The following is a 27,748-nucleotide window of genomic DNA, read 5'->3' as shown; positions in this document are numbered from 1 at the left end:
GAGTCCTTGGCACTTTCTGCCCTAGCAGAAGGCCAGGGATGCCAGCCTGGCTGAGCACAGCCATGCATAGCACTGGACTAGGGCTGGGGGATGGAAGGCAGAGCCTGTGGGGAATGGGAGAGGTTGCCAGGGCTTACCAGATGCTCTGGGGATAGAGAAGCAGACAGGGTCCGGGCTCCAAGGAGGTAGAAACGCAACCAGTGACAGTCCCCTTTCAGTTCTGTGAAAGGAAAAACACCTTTCTTTTGTCAGAGTTGTCCAAAAGCGGGGAAAAGACTGAGAATAAGTACAAGTGATCTGATACAGAAGTTTGTTCTCAAACCTCCACAAGCCCCTGCCATTCTCTTGTCTTGATTCTGAGTAGTTGAATAGAACTACTCTTTGGGCATGAGTCTGGGCACTCGACTCTCATTGTATCTCATCCACACAGAGCCCTGGAAGGGGGACACTGGATCCATTTTCAGGATGAGAAGAGTAAGACCCAAAGAGGGGCATGGCTCGCCCACAGTCACACAACTGGCGCGTGGTGGAGCTGGGACTCACTCTCATGGTCTTTCTGGCTCCAAAGCCCATACTTTTCCACTGATCCTGGCTGACTCAGCAAGATGGCAGAGTTGGCCTGGGAGGTACAGGGTTCCTACCCTTGAAAGTACCCAGATGGAGCTTCAGGGCTGCCCTGTGGGGAAGGAGAGTGGCAGAGAGTGCAGAGGCATTCACACTTCCCATGGGTAGATGCTAGTCTGTGATTCCACTACTTGGAGTGGATGAGGGGCCAGGAGGCAGCTCAGCCATATGCAGGCCAAGTACACACACTGCAGAGTGTGTGTCTCCCTGGCACCCGCCCTTCCTGCATTCTTTCCTTCCTTCCTTCACTCACTTATTCATTCAGCAAGCACTTACTTGGATTTATTATGTACCTTGCCTGAAGTCTAGAAGCTCAGGGTAGGGGTTGGGTAAGGGACAGTTGGAATTCACAGTTGAATAAAACGTGTTTCTAGCTCTTGAAAAGTTCATAACTGGAAAGTGAGAGATGAGACGTGAAAAATAGCATGAAGAAGATTTGATCAGTGCTAGAGAAGACCCTCAGCCAAGTTCAGTGGGGCTGGGGGAGGAGAAGTGGGAGGGAGGAGGGAATGACTTTGGGTCAGGGAGGAGCGAGGAGGAGGGCCCAGAGAGGCAATAAGGTCTGAGCTAAAGTTTCCACCTGACCTCATTTGCTGTTTACACATCTGAGCAGGTCGCAGTATTTAGGATCCTACAGTGTGAAGACACATATTTGCAGAGTACATCAGAGGCCTTCATGGACAGATGGTCCCCTAGCAATCATCTGATAGTCAAGTTTGTGTTTTTTCCAAACACTTGGTTGCAACCCATTAGTGGGCTGTAAAATCAATTTAGTGTTTATGACCAGCGTTGTACAAAATGGAATGGGACAGAGTACAAATGACTTGAACCAAATTAGGACTACCAAAGGGCACTGAGCATAGTAAGGGTATTGTTTTGTGAAAATTCATTAAACTTGCATGCACAGAAGTTTGTTAAACATGCATGTGTGCACACACACATCTCAACTGGGTCATAGTTGTAACTATGAGTAGTGTGTTATATATGTAACACATACAACTGTGACTTGTAGTTAAAAAATGTTGTCTGGTCCAATGTCCTCATTTTACCAAAGTAGAGAAAAAGGATTTGTGCAATGCAGAGGGTGGGGCACTGGCTTTCTCCTGAGTTCTTTTATTTAACCTTGTTGTCTTTCCTCTAAAGCATAGTTAATATTGACCTTGGTCCTAGAAACTCTGACTTCTTCATTATTCTAGGAAATGCCAGAGCCAAGGTCACTTGTGACCAGTGCTATACTGGGAAATGTATCATAACTGGATCTTGAAAAAGTATACATATGTATATATAAGCTTATTATAAATTATACTGATATAATACATTTTACATAATTGACAAATAAAAAATATACGATATCTTTATTGCAAATTCTATTCAGCCAATTAATTCTCATAGAATGCTTTCCTTAATTTCTGCTGAATTCATCTGTAGCCAAGCTATGATTGCAGTTGATGAGTGAACATAGTTTCAACATGATTATTGGTTGATATTTTTATTTATATTAATGAGTAAGACAAATGGGAAAGAACAAAGACTAGATGTAAGTCAGGACTTGTTTGCTGATTGTCAGGAGTTACTTTGCTGAGTGGGGTAAATGTTTTTGAATTCTGGAAGAATATTTTCTCAATTATTTCTGCTATGCACTCTGCAATAGCTACAAACATATGTTTTAAAATCTGCAGTATTAACATTTTCTCTGTCACTTTACAGGCAATCTACAAAACAATAAATCAAGCCCTGATTTGTAGTGTTTGCCTATTGCCATGATATAAACATTCCCACGGTGGCTGATGTCAAGCGAGGTGATACCACTGCATATGGAGTTGGAAAGCGATGCACAACAGCACATCATAACAGTGTTTACATTATACAGATGTAATAAGAGCATATCCCAAGAGCATAGATGGTAGTAAAAGGTAGCAAAACAATTGGAAAGTGATGAGTTTTGTTGTTTAGAGACAGGGTCTCACTGTGTTGCCCAGGCTGGTGTCAAACTCCTGGGCTCAAGAAATCGTCCTGCCTCAGCCTCCCGAGTATCTGGGACTATCAGTGCCCACCACTATGCCCAGCTTGAATAGATGAGTTTTGAGTTTTTTATCTTTGTTTATAATATAACTTATTTACTTAAAGGTTTATATAACTTAATTTTTAAAAACAATGGTGGTGCTTCACAACTGGCTTGCAGAATTCCTTACAGTATGACAATTGGTTCTTCCCATTTGGCACAAGCCAGCCTCAGCACCTCTACATCTACCTCAGACTTCTAAGGCAGGATTCTGGGGAATGAACAAGGGGATTCATGGGATTCACAAAAGCAGGGCAGGGCTGGTGCAGAATCAGACATCCCAAAGTACACATGGCTGCATTGCGGAAGGTATCACATGGATGCACACTCACATGCACTCTACACACACCCCTTCCTCCTTCCCTAACCCACTCTGCACTGAGAAGTGGGAACCATTTCTTCTGTGCCCACAAGGTGGTCAGTGCCCTGCTCAATGAGCACAAACAGGTACCTCAAAAGTCTTGGGCAACTGATGCTTCTGATCTCTGCTCCTCTCTGGGCCTCAGTTCCCTGGGAGAGAGTCCCATGGAATTAATCACCATTCCCTGAGCCACTTGCCAGGCACTGGACTGGTCTCTGAGGACAGAGGTGAGTTGGCCACAGCCTGGAAAACCAGGGAACTCTGGAGCTCCAAGAAACCACCTGAGTGAGCCAAGGACTGGGGCAGAGGAGGGGGAGGTGAAGGGGAGCCTGACTCCCACACTTGCTTCCTCTTGGGTAAATCATCACACCTTGCCTGGCTTCAGTTCCTCATTTTAAAAAAGGGCTGATACAACCTACCTCATAAGATTCTAGTAAAGGTTGAGTTAGGCAATATAAAATAGCAGAGTGCCTGGGACATAGGGACACAATAAAGTGATATCAATCAATGAAAACTACTATCATAGGTTTAACTTACTACTACAAAGTGATCATGTTAGGGCCAAAAAAAGCAGAAGGATGTGGGAGACCCCCCGGCTACAGATGATCAGTGGCACATGTTGAAGAATGGAGGGAGGAATAGAGATAACTGTGTTCTAGAAGCAGCACATAGGTGTATGTCGCTCTTCAGATTGGCCCTCATTTTATCATTTAAAATAAAAATTTAATTGACATTGTAATTCTACATATTTATGGAATACAATTTGATGTTTTGGTATATGCGTATGCTGTACAATGATCAAATCTGGATAGTTAGTATACCTATTGTCTTATACATTTATCATTTATTTATGTCGAGAACATCAAAAACCTCTGCTTCAGCTATTTTGTAGTATACAATACCTTACTGCTAACTATAATTACCCTACTGTGCAATAGAACACCAGAATTTATTAATCTTATTTAATTATCACTTTGTAACCATTCACCAGCTTCTCCCCATTCTTCCTTCTCCCATTCCCTCCTGGTTTCTGGTAACTACTGTTCTACTTCCGTATCACCTTTTTAAAAGATTCTGCATGTGAGTAAGATCATTTGGTATTTGTCTTTCTGTGTCTGGCTTATTTCACTTAACATAATGTCCTCTGGGCTCATGCATGTTGTTGCAAATGATAGGATTTCATTCTTTTTTATGGCTAAATAGTATTCTACTGTGTATGTACCACAATTTCTTTATCCATTCATTTGTTGTTGAACACATGGGTTGATTTTGTACCTTGGCTATTGTGAATAGTGCTGTGGTAAACATGGGAGTGCAAATACCTCTTTGATATACTGATTTCATTTTCTTTGGATAAATACCCATACTGGGGATTGCTGGATTATATGGTCGTTCTAGTTTCAGTTTTTTTGAGGAACTTCTATACTATTTTCCATAATGGCTGTACTAATTTACATCCCCACCAAAAGTGTGTTCTAATTTACATTTTCTTTGGATAAATACCCATACTGGGGATTGCTGGATTGTATGGTAGTTCTGGTTTCAACTTTTTTGAGGAACTTCTATACTGTTTTCCATAATGGCTGTACTAATTTACATCCCCACCAAAAGTAAATGTTCCCTTTTCTTCACATTCTCACCAACACTTGTTTTGCTTTGTCTTTTTGAATAGCCATTCTAACCGTAGTGAGTTAGTATCTCATTGTGGTTTTGATTTGCATTTCCCTAATGATTAGTGATGTTGAAATTTTTCATGTTGGCCATTTGCATGTCTTCTTTTGAGAAACGGCTATTAAGGTCTTTAGCCCATTTTTTAGTTGGGTTAAATAACTAGTTGTGCTGTTGAGTTGTTTAAGTTGCTTATATATTCTGGATATTAACTCCTTGTCAGATAGTTTGCAAAGCTTTTATCCCATTCTGTAGGTTGTCTTGTCACTCTGTCAGTCATTTCCTTCACTGCACAAAACCTTTTTAGTTTGGTGTAATCCCGTTTCTCGTTTTTGCTTTTGTTGCCTGTGCTTTTGAGGGTTTATTTTAAAAATCCTTGCCCAGCCTGATTTCATCAAGCATTTCCCTGATGTTCTAGTAGTTTCATAGTTTTAGGTTTTCCATTTAAGTCTTTAATCCATTTTGATTTGATTTTTGTATGTGGTGAGAGGTAGCAGGGGTGTCTATTCTCATTTTTCTGCATCTGGATATCCAATGTTTCCAGCCCCATTTATTGAAGAGAGTATCCTTTCCCCAATGGGTGTTCAGGGCACTTTTGTGAAAAATCAGTTAGTTGTAGATTCATAAATTAATTTCTGGGCTGTCTGTTCTGTGCCATTGTTCTACATGCCTGTTTTTATGCCAACACCATGCTGTTTTGGTTACTATAGCTTTGTATTAGTAGTATATTTTAAAGTCAAATACTGTGATGCCTCCAGGTTTATTTAGGATTGCTTTGGCTATTTGGAGATTTTTGTGATTCCATGTACATATTAAAATTGTTTTTTACATTTTTGTGAAGAATATTATTGGTGTTTTGATAAGGATTGCATTAAATCTATAGATTGCTTTGGGTATTTTATAGCTATTTTAACAACATTAATTCTTTCAATTTATGAACATAGAACATCTTTCTATTTATTTGTGTCCTCTTTAATTTCTTTTATCAATATTTTAGTTTCCAGTGGAGAGATCTTTCACCTCATTGGTGAAGTTTATTCCTAGGGTTTTTTGTTTTTTGTTTTTTCTCTCTCTTTCTTTTTTCCTTCCTTCCTTCCTTCCTTCCTTCCTTCCTTCCTTCCTTCTTCCTTCCTTTCTTCCCTTCCTCCCTCCCTCCCTCCCTTCCTTTCTTTCTTGTATAGCAATGATATTTATTTTTACATTTTGATTTTGCCTCCTGACACTTTATTGAATTCATTTATTAGTTCTAATAGTTTTTTGTCAAGTCGTTAAGATTTTCTAGATATAAGATTATGTCATCTGCAAATAGGAACAATTTGACTTCCTCCTTTCTAATATGAGTACCCCTGCTCACTTTTGGTATCTGTTTGCATGAAATATCTTTTTCCATTCCTTTACTTTCAGTCTATGCTTGTCTACCAGTGAGGCTCATCTCTTATAGGCAGCATATAGTTGAGTCTTGTTTTTAAATCCATTCAAGAGCTTACTTTAAACTGGATAATTTAATCCATTTATATTCACAGTTATTATTGATAAGTAGGATGTACTCCTGCCATTTGATTGTTTTCTGGCTGTTTTGTAGATTCTTTTTTCCTTTCTTCCTCTCTTACTGTTTACCTTTGGTTCAGTGGTTTTCTGTGGTATTAAGCTTCATTTACTTTCTTTTTCTTGTTTGTGTGTCTGTTTTAATTTTTTTTTTTGTAGTTATTGCGATGCTAACGCAGAGCCTTGTAGTTATAATAGACAACTTTAAGCTGATAATAATTTAACTTTGGTTGCATAAAAATACTCCATACTATTTTTTCTCCTTCCACAATTTATATTTTCATTGCCTTAATTTACATCTTTACTGCATGTTCCTTAGCCACTAATTGTAGCTCTTATTGACCATTTGATTTTTACTTTTCATACTAAAGAAATGAAAGATTTACATAGCACCATTATAACACTGGGGTAGTATCAGTTTGATTATGAATGTACCACTACTGGTTATTGATTTTTAGCTTCCAGCTGTAGCACTCCTTTAAGCATTTCTTGTAAGGCAGGTCTAGTGGTAATAAATTCCCCCAGTTTTTGCTTATCTGGGAAGGTCTTTATTTCTCTTTCATTTCTGAAAGATGATAGTTTTGCTAGATATAGTGTTCTTGGTTAACAGTGGTTTTGTTTTATTTTTCAGCACTTTGACTATGTCATCCCATTCTCTCCTTACCTGCAGGGTTTCTGCTGAGAAATCTGCAGTCTAATGGCGATTCCCTTATATGTGACGTTATGCTTTTGTCTTAAAGCTTTTAGAATTATTTCTTTGTCTTTGATTTTTGGCCATTTGATTATAATGTGCCTCAGAGAGGATCTTTTCGGGTTGAATCTAATTGGGGATCTTTGTGCTTCCTGGTTCTAAATGTCCATGTCTCTCCCAAAACTTGTAAACATTTCAGCTATTATTTTGTCAAATAGGTTTTCTGTGCCTTTGTTTATCTCTTATCCATCTGACATTTCTATAGTACAGATATTTGTTTGCTTAATGATTTCCCTGAAGTCTCATAGACTTTCTTCATTCCTTTTTTTAGGTTCAGAAATGTATATATTTTTTACTTACAAATATTCATCTGACCAAAATTCAGCATAATCTTTATTGAACACTTAACAATTGTTTTGTATTTAAAATAACATTTCATTCAAACTTTGTATAGTTTAGTAAGGTTTTTATACAGCAAGCAATGCTTAAAACCTGCAAAATCTGTAGAAAAGAGATTTTCACACAAAATAAGAAAAGAAAAATGTGACGTATCCCTCATACACACATACACATTCATTCTGGCCCATGTACATGCACGTGCACACACGCACACACACACACACACCTGTGTGTTCACACAGACATATTCATTCTCACTCACAAAGTGAATAGTCTGCAGCATAGGCAAAAGACTGTAGGTCCAAAGGAACATGATTGATTGTTCTGATAAAGAGTCCATGTAGCTAAGAAAAAACTAAAACAAAACACAGTAATCTTCTGAGGAAATTACTACTTCAAAAAAATGTTCTCAAGGTGAATTTGAGATCTAAGCCTACTAAATTACTTTTGCACAATGGCTCCCTGCAGTCCAAGGCAACTTGTGCAAATAGAAGGAATCAAATGAAACTAGTTTCTGTACTTTCTTAAACAAGGATGTAGGATGCTCACAGGTGCCTAGGGGCACTCTCATCATGCCAGGTACTGCTGCAGGGCCATCTTTGCCTTGTCACAAAGATCTGAATCTGGTGGCTGACTCAGTTTGTGTAGAATATCTATGATGCCCATGTCTCATAATTTATCCTGGCATTCTTGTGAACCTTCCTCTTCATTCCGTAAGAGGTTTAATATACAAAACATCGCTGGAAGCTGCAGTTTGACATGTGAATGGTCCATGTAATATTTGATTTTCTGAAGGATATCATCATTGGTCATAATAGATTGTTTTGCTGTTGTCTCATGTTCTATGTTGGCTAACATGCACAGTATCTACTCTTTGACCTTAAAGTTAGGTTCCCCTTCCAGAATAAGGGATGACAGCTTGCATAATTTGCTTTCCATGAGTACTCATTATTTTATTATATGAGGCCAGGTCAAGAGGAGATTTCTAAGAAGTCCCAGTGTCTTCATCAGCACATTAAAATCTGAGTCTGATAATAACCAGAATAGCTGTTCAGTACTCAAGCTTTGTAACATGTCTGCTTTTATTTTTTGTTCAGCCTGAAATGCCACATTCATTAAAGCCCAAATTCTGCTCACTCACAAAGCAGGATTTTCACTCTAGGTTAATCCACAAAGTAACTTTACAACTCCTGATTTTAAAATTGACTCTTTCCTTGGAGACAATTCAAGATTATATACCATGGAAGATGCTACTACTAGGATCTCATCTGGTGCATTTTGTAAAACCTTCAGTAAAGGTTTTTACAGAGTGTGATCCTAGAAACTGTTTTGAAGCTGCTGCACAGATCTCGATAAACGGTGCATACATCTGACAGCAGGTAACTGCACCTTGACACTAGACTCAGACAAGCCAGTCACAGTTCAATCCATCATATTTTCAGTCTCAAGGCTTTTCTTCTGAATGTCTTCATCATTTGCTCCAAGAGAGTTGTAGAGATTGAATGCAGCCTGGCAGAGTTCATGAGCATGTTTTAAATCATGATCAAGCCTTTTAATATCAGTGATGGCACTCAACGAGTTGGGATACTTGAAATAGTCAGCAAACATGGCAATGAGGTGATTAGTTATGCTAGCGTTTCTCTGTACATTAATATCTGGTTCAATCAGATAGGCAAGTGTCTCAGCTCCTTTAACTCTCTCCTCTAGTAATCTCTTCTTACTGCACATTTGAACCAAACAAGGCAATGTCCTTAATACAGTTGTTATCTGTGTGAATTGCTCCAACTGCACACGTTAAACATTTTGCTGAAGTAAACTGTATCTCAATATGCTTATCCCTCTGTAACATCTTCACAAAAATCTGTGATAACAATTCTCCATCAACCAAAACATTTACCAGGGTAAAACTGAGAAACATTTCAGTGCTTGCATTTGAACTTTGTAGAAGAGTGAGCTTAGTAGGTGAGCAATATTCTTAACTGCACCACGGCTAAATAAAATTGTTTGATGATCTGGCCCTTTACAGCAGTGTGAGACGATCCAACAGAGGTACTCCTGGATATAGTGGAACCTGCTAAGCAGTGCCATGAGGTGCAGTGTCACTGTGGCATCTGTAAACAGTAGCTCCTTTGGAGTGACAGGCCTGGAGAATTCTGGTAACTTTCATTCATGGTCCAAAAGGAAGCTCTTGCAGATTGGGGTCTCCAACAGGCACACCAACTTGAGCCTTCCCGCTTGGCTGCTCTCATTCTTTTTTATTCTCATTTTCTTTTATTTTTATTCTCATTTTCTTTTCTGACTAGATTATTTCAAAAGATCTGTCTTAAAGTTTCAGAATTCTTTTTCCTCCTTCCTCTTGTTATCCTCCTTTTTTTCTCTTCCTCCTTCTCCTGTGGTCTGTTGCCAGCCCCATTCTGCTTCCACTTCTTGTACTGTGGATATTGAGCACATCCTGAGTGCTCCTACAATCTGCGGCCATGTTGGTTGATGCCTTTACTCTGATCTAGTCCCAGTTGCTCTCTGTCTTTCAGGGTCTTCTGGTAATTTCCATGTCCCTGATAGAGCCCCTTCTTGCTTTCTAATGTGGTTATGCATTTTCTCTCTCTCTTTCTTTCTCTCTCTCTCTTTCTCCTTCCCTTCCTTCCTCCCTCCCTCCCTCCTTTCTTCCTTCCTTCCTTTCTTCCTTCCTTCCTTCCTTCCTTCCTTCCTTCCTTTCTTTCTTTCTTTCTTTCTTTCTTTCTCCCTTCTTTCCTTCTCTATTTCTTTCCTGTCATTTTGAGGGTTTTGTATGGGGTGGGGAGACTGGAATATATGCTCTGTTTACCTCCCTAAAAGCAGAAATCTGACTTTTACAATCACATACCTGACAGTTTGGGTCTCACCCACCCCCTCCCCACAACTTGTCAGATATTTCAGATCCATGGTTAGACATAACTGTGGAGCTCTGGCGTTTTAAAGACTTACTGGAGAATATGCCATGCTTGTGGAATCCCCAGAGGAGTCCTCTTCTCTGAGATGTCTGAGGGAACAGTAGGTGCTGGCTAGGGAAAGAAGGTCAGCAGTTGGCTGGTGGATGCTGTAGGAGCTGGGAAAACCATGAGCAAAAACGTGGACATATATGATACAGTGTGCTGTGGTGGCTTTGTGGAGATCAGAGCAGAAAGAACAAAGTGTGGTGGGAGTCCCAGAAAGAGGCATCTCTTTGAAGAGAAGCCATAACACTACTGCCGTATGTTTTAGACATGAGACAATGACAATCCTGTCTTGCAGATAATGGGGGCTGGAGAGAACAGAGTCTGCAGCCTGTAGTCCAGTAGTCTCTCTCCTGGCCCAACAGCCCAGCAGTGGCTCAGGTGTGAGCTGATGTTTCTTGACCTTGACCAATGCTAATTTCTTGTGAAGGATGCTTTAGTCTCAGGGCCCCTCACTCACACAGCGCCCTTCCAAGGCTCTGGGAGAGTGGGAAGAACCCTGATTAGGTGTTTACATGGTCATATGTCTCCCTTAAAATATGAAAAAGTAAGACATTTTATAGTATTACTTTAAAAGCATGCCGAAGTTATATGAGCTTTGAGCCCCACAGAACTGAATTCTGCCCCTAAATGAAGGACTTAGTTCCAGTTAGCAGAGAAGTTGGTTAATAATCAAGCTGGAGAAAAAAATATGAAAGATTATTCTACTTAGGGAAGACACACTACAGGTGAGCAGCCTTGGCTCTGAGAAAGTGAAGTTTAAAAAGATCAAATGGTCTTAGCGGATGGTCTTAGGCCAAACTTCTTGACAGTGATGTTCAAGGCTAAAGGATGAATGACCACAGCAATGACTGATGATATGTATGTCATGTTTTTGGCCATTTTGCAGGACCAGGCAGTTAAATGGCACCTGTACCAGCTCGGTGGACATGGAGCTCTTCCTTCATTACTCCCTCATCCCATCAGTAAGTAAAGGCAGGGGAAGGATGAGGAGGACAGAAAAGGGCAGCTAGGCTGCTGCCAAACACAGACTCCCAAAGAGACCTGAATAGGGAGTTTCCTTCTAAAATTTTTTATACTATGTACCAAAAATATGGCAGAAGAAGGCTTTGCGGGCCCAAGAATCAGGCTTCTGGACTTTTAGGAGAGTCAAACAGGCTTTTCCAGTGAAGTAATGATGGCTCTGAGGTCAGGTGGAAGATATAGTTAAGGATATTGCAGACAAAAGGGAAGAGCACATGCAAAGGCTCTGGGGAGAGAGGGAGAAGGCAGAGTGGGAAGAGCTGAGAAGTTCAGCCATGACTGGGGTGAAGAATTGAGGCAGAGAGGTCTGGGGAGGTGGGTGGGGCAGACCAGGCAGAGCCCTATGGGGCTCTGTGTTAAGTTTTGCCTTCATTCTAAGTACAGTAGGAAATAATGGAAGTGTTTCCAGCATGAAGGTGGCATGATCAGATTTATGTTTTTAAATGATCTCTCTGGTTGCAATGTGGAGATCGAGTTGGAGGTGGGCAAGAGATGAGGCAGGAACACCAACTGGGAGACTTGCAGGGATCCAGGTGAGACGTGATTTTATCACATCCTAGATGATGATGTCAACTCCAGAAGTTCAGGAGGTGAAAACAATAGGAATTGTAATGGGCTGGATAGGAAGGTTAGGGAGAGGGGGAGGTTGAGGATGACTTAGGTTTCTAACTTGCACAACTGAAAGGATGATGGTAGCTGCCATTTACTCATTAAGGAACATTAGAAGAGATCCAGGTTTGGGGCAGATATAAGACATACTTGGCCAGGCACAGCAGCTCATGCTTGTAATCCCAGCACTTTGGGAGGCCAAGCAGGCAGATCACTTGAGTCTAGGAGTTTGAGAACAGGATGGGCAACATGGCAAAACCTCCTCCCTACAAAAATTAGCAGGGGGTGGTGGCACGTACCTGTGGTCCCAGCTACTCAGGAGGCTGAGATGGGAGGATCCCCTGAGCCTGGGAGTTTGAGGCTGCAGTCAGCCGTGATCGTGCTACTGCACTCCAGCCTGGGTGACAAAGTGAGACCCTGTCTCAAAAAAAAGATGCAAACTGAAACTTTTGATAAAAGCTTTGAGAAGCTTTCAATACATTAAAAAGAAATATCAACTGTGTAGTTGGTTAAATAGTTTTGGAGCTCATGGACAAGGTCGGGGCTGCAGATTCAAATTTAAGTCTTCTGGGTATTTATTGTCACTAAAACAAGGACATGAGGCTAGGCACAATGGCTCACACCTGTAATCCCAGTGCGTTGGGAGGCCACAGTGGGAGGATCACTTGAGGCCAGGACTTTGAGACCGGCCTGGGCGACATAAATGAGACCACCAGAGAAGATCAGGTAAGATGAGTAGCCCTTGGACTGAGCTATAAGGAACTCTGCAGCAAGGGCTGGGGTAAAGAGTGATCCAGCAGAGGATGCTGAGAAATAATGGGGAAAAATTAAGAAAGCATGGTTGATGAAGGCCTAGGGAAGAGAGTACTCAAAGAGGAGGGAATGGTCAACTCTGTAGAATGCTGCTGAGAGATCAAGCTAGATTTGGACTTCAAGTATACATGGAACCAAGCCACAAAACAATCATCAATGACTTTGGCCATAGCTGTTTCAGCAGAGTGATGAGGGTAGAAGCCAGGTTCGGGGTTGAGGAGCCAGTGAGAGGTAAGGGAATGGAGACACAAGTGTAGACAATTCTCAAGAAGTTTCTGATAAAGGCAGGAGAGAGAAAGAGCATCACGTTTGTGAGAACATGACTGAATCCACAGAAAAGCAGCAAAGAAGGCTTTGCAACCTGGTAATTATTACTGCCTTTTGACAGATGAGGAAACTGAGGTACAGGAAAGTTAAATCTCCCTCTCAACTAGGATGTGAGAGAGACCAGATTTGAACCTACATCTGTTCAGGGCAACAAAAGGGAAAACTCAGTACAGAACATTTTGGTAGCTCAAGGATACATGCAGTCAGCCCCCTGGCTCCGGAGTTTGAGGTGTCACTAATGTTCTGTGCACTCTGCTAACCCACACATTTGTTTTCAGGGAGGGCTCAGAGGCCATGCTGAGGATGAACATGCCAACTAACTCTCATCTTCTCTTCTTACAGCTCTTCATCATTTTGATCTTGTCCTTCCTCCAAAGACGAGAGCATCGTAGACAGAGAGATGATACCTCTTACCTGCTGGGGAACCGCTTTGGCATTATCATGTGAGTTGAGTCAACCCCTACAGCTTGGGGTACCCTGTGGTTGGAGCCAATGCCAATTATGAAGTCAGATAGCTACCAGGACCTCTCCTCCACCTCTACCCCACTGTGCACAGCCCTGCCTCTCCATGCCCCAACTCAACCAAAGCTCTCGGAGTTCAGAATTAGTTTCCAAGCCATTGCAGCTATCAGCACCCAGGGCTGCTCAAATATGCTTAAATCATCTCACAGAGACTTAGCCTACTATGGAAAAGACCTTCCCACACTTGAGACTATGGCTACCTCAGGAGGCAGGAGGGAGAGAGCTCCCTGTGACTGGAGACAGTAAAGCTTCTTGTTAGGATGGCACCATGGGTCATGCACCAGGAGAGCTTTCTGAGCTTTTCTAGCTCTGCCATTTTGAGTCTCTGCAGCTCATATCACATTCTTCCTTGAGTTCTGATTGTTCATATCTCTGTTTCATCACTTCTTGTCATCATCTTCATCATCATGCAGTTAACATTTATTGCACACCGTCTGTGACCCAAGCACTGAACCATTTGCTTTGCCTACATTATTCTAACAAATCCTCTTGCCAATCTAGCATGGTAGAAGTTGTTATCCTCATGCAAGGAATGAGAAAACTCAAGCTCAGAGAGGTTCAGTGACCTACCCACGGCCATGCAGCTAACAAGTGACAAGAGCTTTAGCCCAGATCAGCCTTATATTATTTTGAATCCCTCCAGTGTTATAACTTGAGTAAGCTCAAGCTGTGGACATGCTGAGGTCTCAGCCAAGGGCTCTGGAGAAGAGAGAGAAAGCACAGATGTCAGAACTGAGGCAAGGGGTGACCTGAGCTGCAGGTGAAAGATTCATTCTGGATACCACCCATTGGGGCAGTCCACACTTTCCAAGCTGCCAGGTCTGAGACCCATTGGTTGAGGCATAGAAAGAGACTGAACTGGTGGGTAAAGACCTTCAGTTCTGCCCTAGGCATTTAACATGTAGGGTCTGGCACAGGACTTTATAAAAAGTAGGAAGTCTATAGCAGTTACATTCAACTACTTTGAATTACATTGATAACGACACAATTGACTTGCTCCCTGGCTACTTTCCCACCTAAACTCCTGTTTGTCTGATAATTGTGGCCCACTGTCTTCTCTGAGCAATAACCCCTCACATGTGTGTGACACTCTGCAGGTGATAAAGCAGTTCGTCATTTGCTGTCCACAATGACTGTGATGGGGCAGAGTAGGGTATTCTATCTCTGTTTTAAAGATGAGGAAACTGAGTCTCACATAGCTCTTAAGTACTATAGCTGGGATCTTGATTACAATTCGATTCAATTAAACAAAATGCATGTCCACAAACCTGCACTAAGTGCCTACTCTTTCCAAGGTCCAGTGCTAGGTCCCTACCCCAAAGGAGTTTATAGTTTACTAAACAAGTGGAGAGCCACGGTTATAGGGAAGCAGAAATTCTAAGTCAGAGAGGAAATAATATGACAGACATAGACCCTGTCTCAAAAGGGTCTGGTATGGTGGCGCCTACCTGTAGTCCCAGGTACTTGGGAGGCTAAGGTGGGAGGATCGCTTGAGCTCAGGAGGTTGAGGCTGCAGTGAGCCAAAATTATACCATTATACTCCAGCCTGGGTGACAGAGGTATGCTGAACAGAGACATGAACTTAATGCTGAGGGGACACAGATGGGGTAGCCTCACTGGCGGTGGGTGAACAGGGAGGTTTCCTGGAAGATGTGCTCCTTCTGCTGAGCCTTAAAGGTGAAGGTGAGTGAGTGAGCCAATGGGACTCCCTGCCTGCAGTGCCTGGCTCTCCCTTCCCTCCTGAGTTTTCATTAAGGCCCATTTAAATGGCCCTTTTCATTCAAAGAGACCTTTTTCTTCCCCCAAATGCAACTGTTTCCTCTGACCTTTACAAAGCTGTCTTGGTTAGAAGAAACAGATATTCACTCAAGCTTGTTTACATTAAAGGAAGAGAAAGGATTTTTTTATTTTTTTATTTTTTATTTATTTATTTGGTTTTTTTTTTTAGACGGGGTCTAGCTCTGTCAGCCAGGTTGGAGTATAATGACATAATTTTGGCTCACTGCAGCCTCAACCTGTTGGGCCCAGGCCATCCTCCCAGCTTAGCTTCCCGAGTACCTGGGACTACAGATGGCACCACAACACCCGGCTAATTTTTGTGTTTTGTAGAAACGGGGTTTCTTGTTGTTTCGTGTTGCCCAGTCTGGTCTCAAGCTCCTGGGTTCAAGCAATTCGCCTATCTTGGCCTCCCAAAGTGCTGGGATTACAGATGTGAGCCACTGCACCTGGTGACAAAGGATTTCTTTTTTTCTTTTCTTTTTTTTTTTTTTTTTTTTACAGAGTTAGAGGTCTCACATAAACCAACAGAACAGGCCTCATGGGAACTGGATCTCTTGAGATGGGAATCTGTGGGAGACTGATTTTGTCTCTCTCTTTCTGCCCCTCTGTGTCACTGGTGCCTCCTCAGCACCATTCTGCCATTTTCCCTTCTGACTTAGAATCTCTGCTTCCCTGTAACTTTGGCTCTCCTCTGGCATTGACTGTGATCCCAACTTTTTATGACTTTCCAGACAAGTACTTTAACAGCTAACTTGTTCATGTCCTTAGGGTCACAGATTGAAAATATAAGATCAGACATCTGATCAGCCCATCCAAAGACAGGCCCATAGTCTAGTCAACTGTGGCTAGGAAGGCATGATTATGTAGGGGAGGCCAAATTATTTCTCTTATTATTTTCAGCTGGGCCTGATATTTAAATTGACATAAGACAATAGGAGAAAAGTATACACATTTATTTAATGTAAGTTTTATGTGACACAGGAGCACTTATGGTGAAGTGAAGACCCAAACGTACAGTTAGAGTTGAATACGTACACATGGAATGAGACAAAGAATAGTTAAGTTGTGAAAAAGTAACTAAGCTGTGCGTGGAGACTAGAAGACAAGTTATTTAAATAAAGTCTGTACCAAATTCTCTTGGCCTCAACTTCCTGTCCCTGATGATAAGAATGTTATTTTCTTTCTGTATAGGGAGAACATTTTTTGCGTAGAAATTTTGTCTCCTGTTTTTAAGAAATAGCATGAGGGTCAAAGTGATCTTCTTGTACCTGCTGTTTTTTAAATGTCTTTAACTCAAAATAGTTGATATGCCAGAGTGACATATTTTAGGGTGCCTATTATTTACTTCTTCAAGCACAGACATAGCAAATGATACCTAGACCCTCATTGGGGATATTAGAAGGAAGAATTCTCATAGAATGTGGCTGTATGAGGGCAGGCTTCCCCAAATCTCTCAGACATACATCTTGTTTTGGTCCCTGAGTCATTCTGTCTGTGTCTCTGATAGATGAAACTCATCCCATTTTGCTTTCAAGGCTTCTAGTGTCCTTGCTTGTATCTCTTGCTCGTCTTGGAGCTCCTCCAGAGCAAGAGTTCTGTCCTCCTTACTTCAGTACCCTGAACTCATGCTTACCCCTAGGCCTGGCACAGTGGGCCCCATGAAATGTCAGTTGCAATGAGCAGCTGACTATTCAATAATCCCTCCTCAGGGTGGGATCGCTACTTTGGCGATGATCTGTGGGAATGTCTCAGAGCCACCTTCTGGCCTCACAAACTGTTTCTGTTGTTTGCAGGCCTCTGGACTTCGTGGGCACTTTCAGTAACCGATGGTCCTATGGAATCGCCTTTGGGGCCACAGCTAATAAGGTCATGTTTTTGTTCTCAGAAGGCTACCAGCCCCTGCAGATCCCGCAGTGGGCCCAAGGTACTAGGGCTGCCTCATACCTGCTGGAAACTACATCATGGAAATTCTTGCTCTTAGAGACCACATGGCCCACGCTCTCTGGGATTAGGGGATAAACTCTGTGAATGGTCATGTTCTTGCCAGCCTGTTACTTGCCCAAGGTCAACATCTAGCCCACAAATCTTCGAAGCTTCTTTGTGGGGCTTTCCCCCAGTTACATTCAGAGGTCCTTTAGATATGATGTATCAAGTCTTAGGAAGTATGTTCTTCCTCACCTACCTGCCAAAAGCTCTCCTGTGTCATAACCATGGCTGCCTTCTTGATATTGATGAGCCCTATTCCTCCTCAAATAACAATGCTTATGTTTTTGGCCATTAGTCTGAGGTGTCATCTTTCCCCATGCCCCATGCTCCCTCTGAAGGAGTGTAACTCTAAGCTACAAGTTCACTTTTCCTTTATACAATCATTCTCAAACCTCTCTGTCCAGTATAGTTTCCTCTCATGGGCTCCAAGCCTATATGATCACATGCCCACTAACAGGTCATTAGTCTTTAAGAAAATGCAAATTAAAACCAAAATAATATGTCATTACACACCTCTTAGAAGTACACAGTTTGAGAAGTTTTGGCAAATGTTTACATCAATGAAACCATCACCACAATCAGGATAAGGAATCCCAGAGATTCCCTTGTTCCCCTTTGTAATCTCCCCTTTCCTCCCCTCTTCTGTCACTGCCCTCATTTACAAGCAATCACTAACCTACTTAGTTTGCATTTTCCAGAATTTTGTATAAATGGAATCATACAGAATGTACTTTTCTTTGGTCTGGCTTCTTTCAGTCAGCATAGCTATTTTGAGATTCATACACATGTAACATGTGTTAGTAGTGTGTCCATTTTTCTTGCTGAGTAGTATTCCACTATATAAATTGACTACAGTTTGTTTATCCATTCACTTCTTGAGTAATATCTGATTTATTTCCACTTTTGGCCATTGCGAATAAAACTGCTGTGAACGTTTGTGTACAAGTCTTTTCATGCACCCATGCTTCAATTTTCCTTGAGTAAATACCTATGAGTAGAATGGTTGGATTACACAGGCCATATAATAGATCATACTTTTAAAGGCTGAATTACATAGATCATATAGTAGATCATACTTTTAAAGAAACTGTCAAACTGCTTTCCAAAGTGATTGTACCACTTTAGATTATCCCCATCAGTATGAGAGTTCCAGTTTCTCCAACACTGGTACAGTCTAAATTAAATTTTAGTTTCTAAATTAAAAAATTTTAATTTTTTTGTAATTTAATTTTTTAAATTTTAAATTTTCTAAGGAGTGTATAGTGGTTTCTTATTGTGGTTTTAATTTGCATTTTTATAGCAACTGATGCTGTTGAGCATCTTTGTATGTGCTTGTTTGCTATTCCTATACTTCCTCTGCTGAAGCTTCTATTCAAATCATTTGCCTATTTTCAAAAATTGGGTTTTTTGCTTTCTTTTTAGTGAGTTTTGAGAGTTTTAAAAATATATTTTGGGTATGAGACCATTATCATACACATATATGAATTGCAAATATTTTCTCCCAATCTGTGGCTTGAATTTTCATCCTCCTAACAAACTCCTGTGAGGGGCTGACATTACTTTTGATGAAATCCAATTGACTCATTTTTTTTCTTTTATGGCTCATGCTTATGGTGTCATATAAGAAATATTTTTCCTAACATAAGGTCGTGTAGATATTCTCCTATATTTTTTTTCCAGAGTTTTATAGCCTCAAATTTTGCTTTGAGGTCTGCAATACATTTTGAGCTGATTTTTTTTTTTTTTGCATATAGTATATAGGAGGAGGTGTGGATTGAAGTTTTTTTTTTTTTTTTTTGCATTTGGATTGCCAAATAAAAAGTATTCTAGCACTATTTGCTACAAAAGTCTATCCTTTGTCCACTGATATGCCTTTGCACCTTTGTTGAAAAGCAATTGGTCACATATGTATGGGTCTATTCTCAGACTCTATTTTCTCCTATTGATCTATTTGTCTATCTTTGCACCAATACCATACTGTCTTCATTATTATAGATTTATAATAAGTCTTGAAATCAGGTGGTATTAGTCCTTCAGATACATTTTTATTTCAAAGTTGTTTTTGCTATTCTAGATTCTTTGCATTTCTACATGAATTTTAGAATAAATTTGTCAATTTATACAAATAATGCGGGAATTGGGATTACATAATTTGCACATCTTTAGATCCATTTTGGGAAAACTTATTTTAACAATCATGAGTCTTCTGACCCATAAACACAATATATATCGCCTTTTATTTAGAGTTTGTTACTTTCTCTCAGCAATGTTTTGTAGTTTTCAGTGAATAGATCTTTCACATCTTCTGTCAGATTTATATCTGTTTTATATCTTTTATTGTCCATTGCTAATATATAGAAATTATTTTTGTATGTTGATCTTATAGTCTACAACCTTGCTAAACTTACTTAGTAGTTCCAGTAGCTTTTTCTATAGATTGTATAGTATTTTGTACATACTACATCATATTATCTGTGAGTAAAGGCAGTAGTTTTATTCATTCTTTTCCAATATAGAGGTCTTTTATTTTATTGTTATTGTTTTTCTTAATTGCAGAGGGTGAAATTTCCAGTACAATGCTCAGTACAAGTGATCCGACCAAGCATCCTTCTCTTGTTCCTCATATTAGTGAGAAAGCTTGTTTTCTAAAAAACACTGATTTTGAACAATTATATTGCTATGTGTCTAATTTTCTTGATGTTTCTCATGATTGGGGTTTGTTGATCTATACATTTTGATTTTCTTCAAATTTAGAAAAATTTTGGGCATGGTGAGGCGGCTCCTGGCTATAATCCCAGCACTTTGGGAGGCTAAGGCAGGAGGATTCTTGAGCCCAGAGTTTTGGGACCAGCCTGGGCAACATAGTGAGATCTCATCTCTACAATAATAAAAATAAAATTAGTTGGGCATGGTGGCACATGCCTGTATTCCCCGCTACTTGGAAAGCTGAGGCAGGAGGAGCACCTGAGCCTGGATTGTCAAAGCTGCAGTGAGCCATGATTGTGCCACTGCATTTCAGCCTGGGCTACAGAGCAAGACCCTGTAGGAAGGAAGGAAGGCCAGTCTGAGTGGCCTTCCTTCTGTAATCCCAGCACTTTGGGAGGCTGAGGAGGGTGGATCACTTGAGGTCAGGAGTTCAAGACCAGCGTGGCCAACATGGTGAAATGCCATCTCTACTAAAAATACAAAAAAATTAGCCAGCTGTGGTGGCATGCACCTGTAGTTCCAGCTTCTTGGGAGGCTGAGGCAGGAGAATCACTTGAACCCAGGAGGCAGAGGTTGCAGTGAGCCCAGTGTGCACCACTGTACTCCAGCCTGGGTGACAGAGTAAGTCTGTGTCCCAAAAAAAAAAAGGAAGGAAGGAAGAAAGGAAGGAAGGAAGGAAGGAAGGAAGGAAGGAAGGGAGGGAGGGAGGGAAGGAAGTAGAAAGAAAAAGAGAGACAGTGAAAGAAAGAAAAGAAAAGAAAGGAAGGGAGGAGAAATTTTGGCCATTATTTCTTTAAATATTTTTTCTCTCTTTTCCCTCCTTGAGGACTACAATTTTAGGGCATTGGAGTTGTTGCATAATCGATGCTCTGCTCCTTTAAAAAAATTGTAGTAATATATATATAACATAAATTTTTCATTTCAATCATTTTTAAGTATACAACCCAGTGGCATTAGTTACATTCACAATTTTGTGCAACCATTCCAAATATCTATTTTCAAAACCTTTCATCACTCTAAACATTATTAAGCAATAGCTCCTCTTTCCTCCTCTCCTCAGACCCTGGTGTAGTAGTACATTCTCATGCTGCTATAAAGAAATACCTGAGACTGGGTAATTTGTAAAAGAAAGAGGTTTAATTGACTCACAGTTCTGCAGGGCTGGGGAAGCCTCAGGAAACTTACAATCATGGCAGAAGGCGAAGCAAACAGCAAACATGTCCTTCTTCACATGGTGGCAGGAGAGAGAATGAGAGCCAAGCAAAGGGGGAAGCCCTTTATAAAACCATCAGATCTTGTGAGAACTTACTCACTATAGTGAGAATAGTATGGGGGAAAATCGCCCTCCCATGATTCAGTTACCTTCCACTAGGTTCCTCCACCACACTTGGGGCCTATGGGAACTACAATTCAAGATGAGATTTGGGTGGGGACACAGCCAAACCATATCACCCTGATAAGCTCTAATATACTTTCTATCTCTGTGAATTTGCCTCTTTGAGACATTTCCTTTAATATTTGTACTTTGTGTCTGGCTTTCTTTCACTTAGCATAATATTTTCAAGAATCATTCATGTTGTAGCATGGATCAGAACCTCATTCCTTTTTACAGCTGATATACTGCATTATACTATGGCTAATAATCCATTTATCTGTTGATGAGCACTTGGGTTGTTTTCATCTTTTGGCTATTGTTAATAATGTTGTAGTGAACATTGGTACACAGGTATCTGTGTCCCCATTTTAAATTCTTTTGGTTATATACCTGGGAGTGGAATTGCTGGGTCACTTGCTAAGTCAAATATATGCTTACCTTTTTGAGGAATTGGCACACTGCTTTTCACCATGGCTGCACCATTTTATATTTTTGCTAGCAATGTGCAAGTGTTCCAATTTACCACATCCTAGCCAACTCTTACTGTTTGTGTGTCTCTGTGTGTGTGTGTGTGTGTGTTGATTATAACCATCCTAATAGGTGTGCATAGCATCTCATTATTGTCTTGATTCATTTCCCTAATGACTAGTGATGCTGAGCATCTTTTTATGTGCTTATTGGTCATTTGTATATCTTGTCTGGGGACTTGTCTATTCAAGTCCTGGCCATCTTTTTAGTGAGTTGTTTATCTTTTTGATGTTGAGTTGTAGTTCTTTATATATGCTGTATATTAAATCCTTATCTGATATATGATTTGCAAATGCTTTCTTATTCTGTAGGTTTTCTTTTCACTTTCTTGATAATGTCCTTTAATACATAAACGTTTTAAATTTTGAGGAAGTCCAGATTTTGCTTGTGCTTTTGATGTCATGAAGTTTTTCAGTCTGGCCGGTGAGAACAGGCACTATCCTGGCACTGTGTGACTTGCAGACATGTTTACCTCTAATCTTTTCGAGTGGTTCTTTCCTACACAACCCTGCTGGTCAGCACTCAGCTGAAGACTCAGGGGAACCGTCTACAGATATATGTCTCCCAAAACTCTCTTTTTGTGCAGCTCCCTCCTCTCCAGTACTATATCCTGCAAATTCTAGCTGTCTTTGTCTTCCCAGAGTCTCAGTTCTGTCTCCTCAACTCAAGCAAACTGCAGGGCTCTGCCTGGGTTTCCCCTGCCTGTACTGCATTCTGCATTAAGGTAGGGAAATTGTGGCGCTCACCTTGTTTGTTTCCTGTCCTTCAGTGATCATTGTCCTCTGCTGCCTGAAGTCCAGTGTCTTGAAAGCAGTTGTTTTATATATCTTGTCTGGTTTTTGTTTCAGGGGGAAGTGTAAATATAGTGTGTGCTTTATTTTCTTGTGCTCTTCATATATTCAGGATACCAATTTTCTGTTTGTTTTACTTTGGTCTTCATTTCTAAAATGATTTTTTTCTTGTATTTCTAAAATTTTTCCTGAGTTATCTAACCTGTCATCAAATCTTTCTTTTCTTTAATCACTTCCTTTTTTAGTTTTTCAAATTCTGATTTATAGATTATTTGTTCATAGATGCTATCATTTTCTTAATTTTTTTAGCTTATATTGAAATATTAGATTACAGTTTCCATCTGTCTTACAGGCCTCTTTCTGGAGTGGTTTTGTGATCTCTAGTGATATTTTTCTGCTCCTTATCCTTTTTTTAAATAATAACTTTGAATTTTGTTTTTTGAGATGGAGTCTTACTCTGTTGCCCAGGCTGGAGTGCAGTGGCATGATCTCAGCTCACTGCAACCTCTGCCTCCCAGGTTCAAGCAATTTTCCTGCCTCAGTCCCCTGATAGCTGGGACTACAGGTACCCATCTGTGCCTCATTTTTAAGTGAAATAAATTTTCTTATAAATTCAAAAAGTAAGGCTGGGTCAGACATTATTTCTTGTTTTATGGCTTTAGAGTTTCCTTTTTTGTTTTCACAATGTGACTAGATCTCTGTCTTTATCTATCTATCTATGTATGTATCTATCTATCTATCTCATTATCATTATTAGTTCTCTATCATCTACCTGATATCTGTCTATCATCCATCCATCTACTATCATCTATCTACTACATACCTATCTATCTATCTATCCATGCATCCATCTATCTCCTCATACTTTCTGAGTCTGCCTGTCTTTTCCACCCTTGTCCACACACCTTATTTCCCAGCTACTCCTCATTTTGGATTCCACTGCCATCAATTTATGCTCAGTAAAGGGCTTTGTCCTGGGAGGGACCTTAGGTTATTAGTATAGGAATTTCCTGGGGTTCAGACAACTCCAGCATATTCAGATCCTACTAAGGTCTGCTTACACTCACCTATGAATCGTGGCCTTCAGCTGCATTTTCTCGTTAGTATCTGCTGCAAATTTTGAGTTCTTCAGCTCTTGGGCCTTCAGAACCCCTCTTGCCTTTCTTCCGCTTCCTCTTACTCAGATATTGAACATCAAATGGGTCTTGTCTCCTAGATTTGTTGCAGATGTTGTCTGTGAGTCTTTAGTTTTGTCTTTCTAGCTGCTGTGATTCTATGGGGAGAATTCAGGGAGATTAGAAAGTTTTGCTACTGCAACTGCTGTCCTCACCGCAATTATTGTTTTTGTATTGATCTTTCCCGCCAGCCCTCCAGCACTCACATTCACATATGTACCCACCAGCCAATTATCTCCCATCCTTTGATGTCCTTCCTTCCCTATTTCTCTCCATTGTACAGTCTCCTGCTTATGTTGCATTGCCTCCAGGAAGCCTTCCCTGATACCCCAAGTGACGTCAGTGGCTTCATCTTTTGTGTCCTCGCAGTAGGCTGAATGTCCCTACCTTACAGGTCATTTCATGCCACTGACTTTCCCACCTGTCTCCCCTGTTGGACTGTCAGCATCTCAAAACAAGAACCTTGTCCATTCCTCCTGTCCCGAGTTCCTGGCCCAAGAGTCAGCTCAGAGTAGACACTTTGAAAGTATCTAATCATCATGCATGATTAGATTATACTGGATGCTGTTAGTCCATCTCAGAGCTAGTTAGTGGCAGGATTAACGTGATTGTTCCCTTGTATGTAAAGTGTGCTGTAGTTAACAAGCAGCTTTGCATATACCGTAGCCCCTCTCTCTGAGTCTGGTGCACTTGCAGTCACTATTTTTGATTGTTCATTTGTCTGTTTGTTTATGTAGTCTGTCTCCATCTATCACCCTGTGAGCTTACCAAGTACAGGGACCAAGTCTCCTTCATGTCAATAGTAAGCCCAGTGCCTGGCTCCAAATAGGGACCAGGAAGGGCCTGTTGTATGAACGACTGAAAGTCATTCCTGCTGGCCCTAAGCTGGGGCTGTTCCTGACTGGGGGTCAGCATGAGGTACCACAGCTTCCCTGGGACTCCCCTGAACCCAGTGGTAAGAGAAGCTCACAGCACCTCTGGTCCTGTCTTCCCAGCCTTTGAGCTTCTGATTGGAGGCATTGAAGTCGGCCTGTCCCACTTCCCTTTCTTTGCCTGCCTCTCGTCGGAGTTCCAGCTGGTCAGCTCCATCCTGGGCTTCTGCTACTCTCTGATCTGGTAAGATGGTCTCTGCCTGCCCCCACGCCCCCGACTTCTTGTGTGTGACTGAACTCTGGGCACGGGGCTGGAGGTAATCTGAGAGCTCCTCTTGGAGGACACCTTTGCCCAGAACTGAGGCCCAGGGAGGGCAGGAGTGACTTGTCCAAGTTCCCATTGTGGGGACTGCATTGGAGGCTTCAGAAGGCCAGACTGGCATTCTATCTGCTTCACACAAAGCTACTTGTGATTAGAATGTTTGTAGAAGTCAGGGATTTAGGAAAACTCATTTCTTTTTTTTTTTTCCAAATAAATTATAATTTTATTTTATTTATTTCTATTTCAATAGCTTTTGGGGTACAAGTGGTTTTTGATTACAAGGATGAATTGTATCATGGTGAAGTCTGAGATTTTAGTGCACCCGTCAGCCTAGTAGTAGACACTGTACCTGATCTGTGGCTTTTTATCCTTCTCCCTGCTCCCACCCTTCCCCCTTCTGAGTCTCCAGAGTCCATGATACCACTCTGTATGCCTTTGCGCACCCACAGCTTAGCTCCTACTTAGAAGTAGGACTGTGCTATTTGGTTTTCCATTCCTGAGGAAAACTCATTTCTGTAAACTGCTGGGGGCCCCACTGGGAGACTCAGGAGCCCTTTTCAAGGCTTCTCATCGATGCTGCCATGGCTTCTCTCGGGAGCCTTGGAGGAAGTTCCCGTGCCTTAGCTGGGCATTCAGGGCCATCACAGTCTGGCCTCTCCTTTTCCCTCCATCCCCCAACAGTGTCTAGCACACACCTCCAGCCATACAAGACTCCTACATTCCTTCATCCATGCACTTATTCATTCAACAACCATTACATCCCTACTACGAGCCAGGAAATACACTGGAGAACAAGACAGACTTGCGTGAACCAGGTGTTCTGGCCTCTTTGTCTATATGTCCCCATTCCCTGTGTGGGTCATGTCTAGGGATAAGTGTACACTCCTGCTTCGAGGACAATCACTCCCACCAGGTGGAAGTTTCTTGACCTTCATGTTGAGCTCTGTGCCCTCAGTGCCAGGCACCAGACTTGGCACAGAGCTGGCACCAGAGAACAGTTGTTGACTGAAAACCCCTCCAACAATTCTACTCTCCAGCTGTGGAGACTCATTTCTTTGTTCCCAACTCCTTTGCTGGGCTCTTTCTCCCATCCAGCATTTTCTATGAGGCTGGGATTCTCCCACTTAGAGATGACAGGCAGGGGCCTCACAAGCAACTGACACACCAGTGGCTACAATCATAAAGTTTGTAAGTGCTCTGCTTTATAGAAATTTAAATGGAGGGTGTCCAGGGTTAGATGTGGCATAATATCATCTCATCAGCCTCTGACAGACATTTGCCCAGGAGGGAACAGGGTGGTGGGAATCGCTCAGCAGCTTGGGCACCATGGGAGCACAGCCCAAGCTGAAACAGAACCAGGAATGCATGTGGGGTTAGGGGTGGGGTAAAGCATCAAGGCTCATGACTTTGGAGCAGAGTCTACAAACAGATCACATAGAGGTAGGAAGAGCCTTGGCCATGGAGTCAGGAGACCTGGGTCTGCCCATGCTCGTGTGTGACTTTGGATAAATCCCTTGCCAACCCTGGACTTCCAGGTCCCACCTGAATGATGAGGGGAGGGAGGATAAACTCTCTAAGGGCCTCCTGCTCTGCGATCACAGATTCCAAGACTATGTCCTCCATGAGGGCAGGCGAATGAATGAATTTAGCGTGCACCTACTTTAGCACAAGCAGGGTGGCTGATTGGGGAGAGATGTCCATGGAGGCCTGGGCATTAGCTCTCCCAAGGGGGACAGGTAGGCGTGGGTAGGTGGGATCTGAGCCATTTTCACAGAGGCTGCTCCTGGGGCTGTGGTGGGAGGGAACCGTAGGACCTCCAACTCTGTTTCTGTTCCTGCAGGTTTGCTGTCACTGTTCTTCAAGTTTCACAGTGTCCCCACGGGCAGGTGAGTCTCCGTTGGGGTTTTCAGTCCTATCACCATGGTCAACTTGCTGTGTGATCTTGAACAAGCCTCTGTCACTTCTGGGGCTCCACTTCCTCATTTGCATAAAAAGGTAGTTGTTGTCGTTCATGATGCTTCCATTTGTAGAGCACCCCATGTTCATCAAGGTGTGCATTCACAGAGAGGTGTTTTCTCCTTTACTCCTCACAGCAGCCCTGCAAGGGTGGGAAGTTCATCAAACCTAGTTCACAGGTGGGGAGCTAGTATATTAAGTGAGGCTCAAGTAGATTATGTCACTCATAGGAAGCAGTGGAATTGGGTATTGAGGCCAGGTCTGGCTGACTCCAAAGTCCATTTCTTTTCACTCTCTACAGCTCCAGTCTCTTTTTCTATAAAATGGAAGACTTGGACCAGATGAGCCCCTTCCAACTTTGCCATGCATTGTCCTCAGAGTTGGTGGGAACTGGTTCATCTCCTTAGCCCTGGACCCTGGAAAAGGAGCGAGTTGAAAGAAGGATGTCACAGTGCACCTAGAAAGGCTACCAGGCAGGTTGTGGGGAGCGCAAGAAAGCCACCTGGGCCAGGAGTGCATATATGCAGACTTTTATGTTTGGTATGACCTCAATTTATAGTACATATAGATATATAGATGAAAGACATAGAAATGTTGATAGTGGTCATATCTAGCCATAAGCATATGTTGGAGAGGAGGATC

General features: G+C 41.7%; 1 protein-coding gene and 1 pseudogene across 1 annotated transcript in view; one reads left to right on the top strand and one right to left on the bottom strand.

The window, feature by feature from the left end:
* Positions 1 to 27,748, top strand: part of LOC117098957 (stimulated by retinoic acid gene 6 protein-like) — a 48,395-nt gene that overhangs the window by 5,967 nt on the left and 14,680 nt on the right. The window contains exons 2-6 of the mRNA XM_033238037.1: positions 11,212 to 11,287; positions 13,437 to 13,537; positions 17,189 to 17,319; positions 24,952 to 25,072; positions 26,991 to 27,036. Of these exons, the coding sequence (XP_033093928.1) occupies positions 11,212 to 11,287; positions 13,437 to 13,537; positions 17,189 to 17,319; positions 24,952 to 25,072; positions 26,991 to 27,036 (475 nt within the window). The remainder of the gene's footprint in view (positions 1 to 11,211; positions 11,288 to 13,436; positions 13,538 to 17,188; positions 17,320 to 24,951; positions 25,073 to 26,990; positions 27,037 to 27,748) is intronic.
* On the bottom strand, positions 7,921 to 9,214 carry LOC117098955 (annotated as a pseudogene).

The sequence above is a fragment of the Trachypithecus francoisi genome, unplaced genomic scaffold, assembly GCF_009764315.1.
Source record: "Trachypithecus francoisi isolate TF-2019V2 unplaced genomic scaffold, Tfra_2.0 Lachesis_group16, whole genome shotgun sequence".
Taxonomy (NCBI): domain Eukaryota; kingdom Metazoa; phylum Chordata; class Mammalia; order Primates; family Cercopithecidae; genus Trachypithecus; species Trachypithecus francoisi.
The sequence above is the reverse complement of the archived record's forward strand: the minus strand, read 5'-3'. Positions and strand labels throughout refer to the sequence as shown.